Here is a 10,423-nt window from a genome sequence, read left to right on the forward strand (position 1 = left end):
AGGCCACGGCTCAGACGGGGAGCACCAGTGCCTCACACTCAGGCCACGGCTCAGACAGGGAACACCAGCGCCTCACACCCAGGCCACGGCTCAGACGGGGAGCACCAGCGCCTCACACCCCAGCCACGGCTCAGACGGGGAGCACCAGCGCCTCACACCCAGGCCACGGCTCAGACGGGGAGCACCAGCGCCTCACACTCAGGCCACGGCTCAGACAGGGAACACCAGTGCCTCACACCCAGGCCACGGCTCAGACGGGGAGCACCAGCGCCTCACACCCAGGCCACGGCTCAGACGGGGAGCACCAGCGCCTCACACCCAGGCCACGGCTCAGACGGGGAGCACCAGTGCCTCACACTCAGGCCACGGCTCAGACAGGGAACACCAGCGCCTCACACCCAGGCCACGGCTCAGACGGGGAGCACCAGCGCCTCACACCCCAGCCACGGCTCAGACGGGGAGCACCAGCGCCTCACACCCAGGCCACGGCTCAGACGGGGAGCACCAGCGCCTCACACTCAGGCCACGGCTCAGACAGGGAACACCAGTGCCTCACACCCAGGCCACGGCTCAGACGGGGAGCACCAGCGCCTCACACCCAGGCCACGGCTCAGACGGGGAGCACCAGCGCCTCACACTCAGGCCACGGCTCAGACAGGGAACACCAGCGCCTCACACCCAGGCCACGGCTCAGACAGGGAACACCAGTGCCTCACACCCAGGCCACGGCTCAGACGGGGAGCACCAGCGCCTCACACCCAGGCCACGGCTCAGACAGGGAACACCAGCGCCTCACCCCTGGGAGACCCGGGAGGGCTGCTGGCAGGCTCCAGTCCCTCAGGAATTGGGCGAGGACCCAGAGCCACAGATAAGGTCAGACCTGGTGCCAAACACCACAAAATGGCATACAGGCCTCACCAGTGACATGTTCACCGCAGAACCTGCAGAGGAACGGGAAGCAGATGTCTCGGAAGAGCCTGGGGACGCATGGGCCGCGCCACCGGTCAGGACCCCAGACGCCCGGGGCCTGGGAGCATGGCTGCCTTCCACCTGAGCTCACTATAACCCTGACCCGACCGCTCACCCCAACCCCCTAGCAGAGCGCCGGGGCCTTTCACACACAGGCGAGGCCTCCTTTATGCTGAGGACCAGGAATCCTACCTCTGTTGGTGGTGTTTCTGAGCATGAACATGGCCGTGACGCAGCTCAGAGCCCTACTGTGTGCCCTCCTCACTGCACTACTGTGTGCCCTTCTCGCTGCCCTGTGTGCCCTTCTCGCTGCCCTACTGTGTGCCCTTCTCGCTACCCTACTGTGTGCCCTTCTCGCTGCCCTGTGTGCCCTTCTCGCTGCCCTGTGTGCTCTTCTCGCTGCCCTACTGTGTGCTCTTCTCGCTGCCCTACTGTGTGCCCTTCTCGCTGCCCTGTGTGCTCTTCTCGCTGCCCTACTGTGTGCCCTTCTTGCTGCCCTGTGTGCCCTTCTCGCTACCCTACTGTGTGCCCTTCTCGCTGCCCTGTGTGCTCTTCTCGCTGCCCTACTGTGTGCCCTTCTCGCTGCCCTACTGTGTGCCCTTCTCGCTGCCCTGTGTGCCCTTCTCGCTACCCTACTGTGTACCCTTCTCGCTACCCTACTGTGTGCCCTTCTCGCTGCCCTACTGTGTGCCCTTCTCGCTGCCCTGTGTGCCCTTCTCGCTGCCCTACTGTGTGCCCTTCTCGCTGCCCTGTGTGCCCTTCTCGCTACCCTACTGTGTACCCTTCTCGCTACCCTACTGTGTACCCTTCTCGCTGCCCTACTGTGTGCCCTTCTCGCTGCCCTACTGTGTGCCCTTCTCGCTGCCCTACTGTGTGCCCTTCTCGCTGCCCTACTGTGTGCCCTTCTCGCTGCCCTGTGTGCTCTTCTCGCTGCCCTGTGTGCTCTTCTCGCTACCCTACTGTGTGCCCTTCTCGCTGCCCTGTGTGCTCTTCTCGCTGCCCTACTGTGTGCCCTTCTCGCTGCCCTGTGTGCTCTTCTCGCTGCCCTGTGTGCTCTTCTCGCTGCCCTACTGTGTGCCCTTCTCGCTGCCCTGTGTGCTCTTCTCGCTGCCCTGTGTGCTCTTCTCGCTGCCCTACTGTGTGCCCTTCTCGCTGCCCTGTGTGCTCTTCTCGCTGCCCTACTGTGTGCCCTTCTCGCTGCCCTACTGTGTGCCCTTCTCGCTGCCCTACTGTGTGCTCTTCTCGCTGCCCTGTGTGCTCTTCTCGCTGCCCTGTGTGCTCTTCTCGCTGCCCTACTGTGTGCTCTTCTCGCTGCCCTGTGTGCTCTTCTCACTGCGCCCGAATGACCACACGAGCAGGCGGCACAAGCAGACGTAGAATTTACTTCGTTCTTTCCTCCTCCCGTCTCCTATTAAATATCTGAAATATATTAATCTTAAAAAAAACTATTAACACAGTTCTGGCTGAATACAGGCAGCGGAGTGAATAGCAAGTCTGAGTGCAGAATCGCAGGTCATTTTAAAAACTGGAGTGTGGGGCCCACCCCAGGGTGCCAGCTGCCCTGCGAGAGGACACCGTGGACTTCTCTGCCCCGCGAGGCTGGGAGGGACACGAGGCCACAGAAGGTGTGGGTGCAGCCCTGGCTCCATCCGGGGACGAGGGCGAGGCTCAGCAGCCTGTCCCCAGGTTTGACCGTCCCGGGTCTGACCTCGAGGGCCGGCGCGGGCTCAGTCCCGCAGCAGGCTCTCGGGCTTGGGGTAGCCGAACAGCACGAAGTCGGCCTCGTAGAGCTTGTACAGCTGCTGCCGCCAGGCCAGCGGGATCTGGGCGAACCAGCCCTCCTCCCAGCTGCTGGCTGTGCGGTTCCGGTAGCTGGGCGGGAAGTGCAGCCGCCGGTCCACCCCGAGCAGCCGCAGCAGCTGCGCGGCGTCCCGGTCCAGCGTCTCCAGCTTGCCCACGAAGTCGTACTCGATCTGGCAGGGGTGGCAGAGCCGGTGCACCTGCCGCCAGTGCTCGTTGAAGGGCGCCAGCCGCTCGGTGCGCGGGTCCAGCAGGTACTGGATGAAGTTGGCGAAGGACACGCGGAGGCCGGCGCCGAAGGCCTCGCGCACGGACGCGGGCGGGCTGGTGCGGTTGGCGTAGGCGCGGAGCATGGGCACGGCGAACTTGCGGTAGAACTCCTCGTTCTCCAGCTCGAACTTGCTGCGGAAGGCGGAGATGAGGCGCACGAAGGGGTCGCGCACGAACAGGAACTTGGTGTACTTCTTCAGCTTGACCTTCATGAGGTGGCGCGAGAACTTCCCGTAGCGGCGCCAGAACTTGTTGAAGGTCAGGTGCGTGCTGGAGTTGTGCACGAACTCGCGGGGGATGTCGAGGGGGTCGCGGTAGGGCGCGCCGCGGTCCAGGAGGCTGCCGCTGAGCACGATCATGATGCGCTTCCAGTTGGTGCAGGCCGCCTTCGGCACATAGCAGTAGATGACCCCGTGGCGGTCGTCCACGATGAGGTGGTTCAGCTCATAGTTGGGGATGTCGTCGAAGGAGCGCTCCTTGGCGGGGAAGGCGAAGCTGGCGTTGGCGCAGAAGTCCCGCAGCAGGCTCCTGCGCGCGGCCTGCGCGTCGGGCTCGGGGCCGGGCGGGGCGTGGCTGGACCAGTCGTAGCCCCGCACACTCTCCTCCAGGCCGCCCTCCAGGCCGCCCGGCGCGGGTCTGCCAGAGGCCGGTGGGGGCGGCTCCGTCTTTCTCTCGGGAGGGCCGTTCCGCTTCGGGCCGGCGCCCAGCAGCTTCTCCAAGAACTCGTCCACGTCCGACGGGAGGTCCTGCCCGGGGCTGGGGAGAGGCCCCGGCGGGTTCGGCCGGGACAGGGCCGTGTGCAGGTAGAAGTGGGCGGTGCCCACGCTGTCCCAGTACACGATGATCAGCAGGATCATGAACACGGAGCCCAGCGCCAGCCACAGGCGGAAGAGCCGCGTCTTGGTCATCCTGCCACAGACGGCGGGCCCCTGGCCTGTGCCCTCACTCCAGCGTCATGGGGCGGCCGACGCTCCGGGAGCTGCAAGGCAACGGAGAGCCAGTTAGCGCCCTCGGTCCCCGGCCTCTCCTGGGCTCAAGGTCAGAGGAGGCCCCGCTTGGGTCCTTCCTCCATGTTCCCCTCCAAGGGCGTCTCTCTCCCTCCCGCACCCCCCTCCCCGCCGCCCCCAGCGCTGGGCTCCCTCAGGAGCTGTGGCTTCTCCGGGTCACGTGACTAATGCTGCTCACAAGCGCCCAAAGGAGCGAGTGTGACTGACAGGTGACCCTGAGGGAGGAAGGCCGGCCGAGCGGCCGCTGGCGGGACGTCCCGCAGGCGAGAAGAGGACCCGAGGATCCAAGCCCAGTGACGGCGGGACGAGGCCACAGGCCTTTCTGGACCTTCCCTCCTCCAGATGTGCGGCCGGGAGAGCTTCTTGAGATGAAGGTGAAACCATTTAAAAGAAAAACGGGGAAAAGGAACTTAAAATGTCAAGTGACTAGAGAGATGGGTTTCCAGGTCAAGGCTAACAAGCAGGAGCAGCAGGGTCGGCCACGGTCACACCAGAGGACACAGCCCAGGCCGCGCCCTGAAGGCTGGGACCCAGGCGGGCGCTGCCGGCTACCGACCGCACACCTCACTGGTCATTCAGCCACGAAGGTGCGTGTGCAGCCGCAGCGCCCGCCAATCTCACGGGCAGTTTAATGAGACGCAGTTAAATGTAAGGGAAAGTCACTCCACATTCGAAGATCATGATGATGCGCACGTTAGTAATATGACAACGCACAGGGGAAGCGCCAGCGATCTTACTAACTCCGCCCCAGAAGCTGACTTCTCTCCTGGGCGTGAGGCCCTGAGCTGACGCTCAGCGACGTCCACACACGGCCAGACCCCACATGGAGCCCTCCCGGCACTGAGGCGCGAGGAGGCGGAGGGGGCCCAGGCCGGCGGGTCTGCGGAGTGGCCGGGGCCGTCCCTCCAGGCCTGGGCGCCAATGCTTCGTCCTCCGGGACGACGGGGCCTTTGCTCACAGAGCTGCCGAGTGGGGCCCCACACAGCCAGCCACTGTGCAGAGCTGCCCGCGGGTCGGGGAGCGTGTGGGCCGCCTGCCCACCCACCCGCGGGCCGGCTCACGGTCGCATCCGACGCAGACTGCCCAGTTTTTACCAGACGCTCGGGTTTATTACCTTATTTCTGAGAGAATTCCCTTCTGGCCCAGCTCCCCAACTTCTGAGCATGAGACCAGTGACATGCGCTGCGTTAAGAGCCCAAGAACGTTTCGGGTTCTATTTCCGTCTGCTGCTGGCGGAAGTCAGGGGCGAGCGCCTGTGCCCAGCCCACGGACAGCGTGCGAGGCCAACATGCCTGCGGTCGCGTGGGGGCACCGGCAGGGATTGGAAAGTTTCTGTTTGCGGCCTCGCCCTGGCCGCCCGCCCAGCCCTGCAGTGCCGCTGTGAGCCAGGTGTCCGTGGGCCCACCCGCGCCAGTGGCCCTGCCACGCCCCCGATGGAGGCCACGTGAGAACAATAAAGGGTCACGTGATGAGAGTGGAAGGCGTCAGTGTCCCAGGAGACCACGTGGCCTCAGAAGTGGAGTGATGTCCCCAGGAGTGGCCCATGTGCAGCGGGCTGTCTGCTGGCTCCCGCTGCCCTGACCCCCATGCCCCCCACGGAAGGGATGTCAGAGCACGCCCTGTCCACACCCCAACTGGGTCCCCGTTCTCGGAAGACGGGGACCGTGTCTACGAAATCGCCCACACTCCTCCCAGGACTCGAACGCAGATGCGTGGCATCTGACGCTGGAATCCGAAGAACTCTTTTCTCAAATTTAAGTCACTTCCAAGAGGTATTTCAGGGTGAAGTAATGATAATAAATGTCACCATGAGGGAGGTTCACCTTAGAATGCATCCAGACTCCACCCTCTGGGCCCCTCCCCCACCCCGCCACCCCAGCCCTGGCCCAGCTCTCAGCTGACCACCGCAGGCCCACGGCCTCCCTGCTTCTGCACAAACCCCTCCGATCACTGGCGCCACTGGCTCCGTTTCCAGCCCTTACAGCGGCCTGTGACGCGCCCTGTGCGTGGGACCCCGCACCCCGTCTCTCCCACTGCCCCTCCCTGGCCCTGCTCGGCCACATGGCCTTTCTGGGCATCAACAACCCTGACTAGGCCCCCGGCCCGGCCCAGGGCAAGCTCTGTCCCCTGTGGCCTCCTCCCTCCCTCCTGATCTCTGCTCACAGGTCACCCCTCAGGGAGGCTGCCTGGTCACGCCCGCCTGCGCTCCCCACCTCCACCGCCTCTTCTCCAGGTCGCCTCCAGCACCAGTCACCGGTCAGTCTGCCCACTGACGCTGCCCGAGCAGAGAAGCACTGCAAGGAGGCACTTAGCCGACCAGCCAGCACAGCTGCCCCCTCGCGGCTTAGAATCATGCCTGGCGCCCAGCAGGTGCTCAAAAAGGAGTTCTTATGCTGCCCTGGCCGGTGTGGCTCAGTGGTTGGAGCATTGGCCTGCACGCGGAAGGGTCTCAGGTTCGATTCCGGTCAAGGGCATGTACCTGGGTTGCAGGTTCCATCCCCGCCCATCGGGGCAAGTGTGGGAGGCAAACAATCGACATGTCTCTACACACTGATGTCTCTCCCTCTCTCTCTCCCCTCCCCCCTCCCACTTTCTCTAAAAATCAACCGAAAAAACATCCTGATGAGGATTAACAGCAACAAAAAGCTCTTAACACAACACAGACCCAGAGACACACGAGGGCCGATTGCGCAATCTCTGAACTGGGTGACGGGAAAAGGGCTCCTGGTACTGTCCCCCGACTCTGCCGTGTGAGATCCCCTCACAACTTAAAGGAAGACAAGCCAAAGGCAGTGCCACAGCTCCCAGTGACCACAGCCAGGAGCGCGAACAGAACAGCACGCTGGTCAGAGGGGCTGGCGAGCGATCCCCAGACAGGCGCCTCCTCCCTCAGGGCGTGTACCACCCCGTCTCTATTTCAGCAGCGTTAGGCATCTGTTTCGGATTCAGTCCTGAGGGGTTCATCAGGAAACACAGGGGCCCCGCCCTGGCTCCCAGGCCCCCCCTCGCTCCCAGGCCCCGCCCCCACCCTTCTCCCCATTCTTTCCTGCGGAATCTTTGGGTTTCTCTAAGTAAAGCCCAGGGCGACAGCAATTGTTCGGTTTGGCGTGGTCTCCCGCTGCCCACTGGCAGGTGGATGGCAGTTTCCCCCCCCCCTCCGCCCCCGCTGGCCCCCAGAACCCCGCCCTGCCACCCGCACACCTGCTCCGAGAGCACGTGGTCACTGCCGTTAGTGCCACCGGAGGGTCTCCGGTGGAAGGGCTGTCACGGGGCGCACACCCCAGTCTTTCCTGCTCCCGCACAGCAGTGCTTCCGGGGAACTATAAGTCCTGGTCTTCTTTGCTTTGTTTACATGTAGTTATCGCCAACCCCGCCGCTGCCAGCTGTGAACGCTCCCCTCCAGATGTCCCAGCCCCAGTGCCTGTCAACGTCCCCTTCCCCACAGCTCCTCCGCGCCCGGCCCTCTGGCCAGCTGGGGACACCTTCCAACACCGTCCGTGTGCCCCTCGGCTCACCCGGGACCCCCTCTCCGGAGGAAAACGCTGTCCCCTCCAGCTTTGTTTTTAATGTTTTTATTGATTTTTAGAAAGAGGGAGAAAGAAACAGCGATGAGAGAAACATCATCAGCGACCACCCAGGCAGCGACCACCCAGGCAGCCCCCACCGGGACCAAGCCGCAGCAGGCTCGTGCCCTGACCCAGAGTCATGACCTCCGGGCTCACAGGTCAGCACAGCCACTGAGACATTCATTTCTGCCGCTTTTTCGCTTTTTCGCGTCCGAGAGCTTTCCCTCCGGCTCTGCCGTCCTCTCAGCGCTTCCTCTTCTCCGTGTGCATTGGTGCCGCCTGCTGCCCAGCCCCTTCCTGCACCCGCCAGCGGGGGGCCTGCCCAAGCCCAGGCTCTCTCCATGGGTTACCTGCCCCTGGTGAAGGGGGAGGGGCTGAAGGGCTGGGGCTCTGAACCCCGGGGTGGGGGGGGGGGGAGGTCAGTAATTAGGAGCCTCATCAGCGAGCGCCCAGCTGGGCCTCCTGACCCACCGACCTCACCCAGCACCCTCCCTGCTCTGCACAGCAGCGCCCCACGGGTGCCCCTGTCCCGGGTCATCTGGGCAGCGACAAACGCCCGCCCCTGGCCAATGGCAGGAAGTATTGCCTTGGCGTCCGTTATGTCGGGCCCCTGTGAGCGCATCATGGAGCCCAGCCCAGCCGGTGTGGACCCGCGGCTGCTTCCGGAGGCAGCGCCCCCTGCGATGAACCGAGTGCTGTTCCCGAGAGGAGCCGGCTCCGCCAGCACCGCTCGGCTCGGCAGGAGGAGGGCACAGCCGGCAGGAGCGAAGCCGGTGCCAGCCGCACCCACGAGGCCCCTGAGGTCCCAGAAAATGGAGTAAACGAGCCGGCCTCCTGCCTGGGGACCCCCGACCCGGCTCAGGAACGGCTTCGCCCGCCCGAGACCTTCCCAAAGGGCGGCACCCCCGCTGGCGAGCGTTCCTCAGACCCCGAGTCCCCGCGGGGTCCCCACCAGCCAGCTGTCCTCCCCGCGCAGCGGCTGGGGCGCCCACCAACACCCCAACAGCCGCTACAGAGCAGCCGTTTCCGCACACGCCCATCGCAACGGCCCGCAGCCCCCGCTCCGTCCCGCGGCCGCCCGGTCTCGGTTCCCTTTCCTCCCCCGCCCCCCCCTCCCGCCCCCGCACTGCTGGCTGTGTCCCCGCTTCTCACCGCAGGACACCGCCCCGCGCCCGGCAGGTCCTGCACCCCTGCCCCCCCCACCCCCCCCCCCCCGCCTCCCGCCGTCCCTCCTCCCTCCCCGGCCACATCCCACCCAAACCCGGACTCGAGGTCCACGCGCGCTCGCAGGCACGCAGGCCGCCGTCCAGCCCCCCTCGGCCCCCTCCCACCCCCACCCCCCACCAGCGCAGGGCCCACCGCCCCGTCCGCCCGCTCCGGCTGCCTCCGGCCGCTCTCCCGGCCTCCACTCCTCCGGGCCCCGCTCTGTCCCACCCCGGGAACCCCCCTGGGCTGCTCCCCGCCATCGCGGCGGGCAAACGCCGGCCCCTCCCACCGGCCACGGCAAACGGTCGGAGCTCCTGTTTGTGCAGCGACGAGCCGGCGCCGAGGGGCAGGGAGCCGGGGGCCGGTCTGCAAGGCGGGAACTACCGGCAGCTCCGGGCCGCGCTGCAGCCACAGCCGCTTCCCGCCCGGCACCAGCCCGACCGGCTCGGTCTGCGGACGGCGAGGGCCCGCGGCTGTCCCGGCCCCACGCGGGGGGCAGCCCCGCCGCCGCAGCAGCCCCGCGTCCCGGGCGCGCACAGGAAGCGAATGACTGAACCGGCGCCGACGCTGCGGCTCCGGGGGCCCCGCGCCGGGCGGCGGTCCCGCGGGGGCCGAGCGCTTCCCCCGCGAGAGGCGGGCGCGTCGCGGGCCCGTGGCCGGCGGGGCGGGGGCTGCGGAGCCGCGGGAGCTGCGCGCGGGGCCGGGCCGCGCCTCCACCCGCGGACTGAGCGGGGCACGGCGCGCGCTGCGGCCTCCCCTCCCCGCCGCTCGGAACCGTCACCGACTTTCCCTCCATCACCGCCCACCGGGCCCTAGGACCAGAGAGGGTGCGACCGGGCCAAGGTCACACAGCGGAGCCGCGGGAGGGCCGGGCCGCAGGGACCCCGGCCGCCGGGACCCGCCCCACACCCCCGCGCGCCCCGCGCCCTCACTCACCTGGCGTCGCCGCCGCCGCCTCCAGACCCGCGCACCCTCCCGACGCCGCCCCTCGCCGGCCCCGCCCCCGGCTCCGCAGCCCCGCCTCCCGCTCTTCTTCTCGCGAGAAGTCGCGACCCGCTCAGGGGCCACGGAGGCCGAGGGGCGCCAGCTCTCAACGCGCCTGCGCCCTCCGCACCCCGCCGCCGCCCTCCCCAGCCACTGCCATGTGGCGCCGTATTTACGACCTGGGATGGCCCCGCCCCCTTCCCCAACAGCCAATCCTGTTCTTCGGGTCGCGGCGTTGACTCCGCCCCCAGCGGGTCTTTCACCCCCCCCCGCCCCCCAGCCCCTCCGCCCCCCGTGGGCAGATGAAACAACCGCGGGTCCGCGCTCGGGCTGCCCAGCCGCCGAGACCAGCGCGCGCTGCAGCCACGCGGTCCCCCTAACCCACATGTAGGCAGCGCCTCTGAGTACCGACCCGTCCGCGAGGACCGTCCGCGAGCACCGACCGCTTGCAGAGGACCTGATGCTCCCCAGCCCGGGCCTGGCACTCGCTGTGCAACCTCGGGCAGGTGGCTGCACCTCTCTGAGGCTGCCTCCAAGCCCATCACCGCACAGGGCCTTGGAGACCAGCGAGACGATGCGCTGAGCAAGATGCACTACGACCGCTGTTCTTAGTGTCGACTT

General features: G+C 66.7%; 1 protein-coding gene across 1 annotated transcript; it reads right to left on the reverse strand.

Moving 5' to 3' along the window:
• Positions 1–2,334: 2,334 nt before the first annotated feature.
• Positions 2,335–9,819, reverse strand: CHST12 (carbohydrate sulfotransferase 12). The gene is made up of 2 exons (XM_081091716.1): positions 9,755–9,819; positions 2,335–4,018 (listed from the first exon to the last, which is right to left on the reverse strand). Exon 2 carries the CDS (start codon positions 3,945–3,947, stop codon positions 2,697–2,699), a length of 1,251 nt encoding a protein of 416 aa, XP_080947842.1. The 5' UTR covers positions 3,948–4,018; positions 9,755–9,819; the 3' UTR covers positions 2,335–2,696.
• Between the last annotated feature and the right edge of the window lie 604 nt (positions 9,820–10,423).

This window comes from Myotis nattereri (assembly GCF_964212035.1).
Source record: "Myotis nattereri genome assembly, chromosome: 5".
Taxonomy (NCBI): Eukaryota; Metazoa; Chordata; class Mammalia; order Chiroptera; family Vespertilionidae; genus Myotis; species Myotis nattereri.

What these genes read in the sequence shown, in the direction of transcription:
- CHST12 (XM_081091716.1), bottom strand. Translation starts at nt 3,947, where the DNA reads ATGACCAAGACGCGGCTCTTCCGCCTGTGGCTGGCGCTGGGCTCCGTG.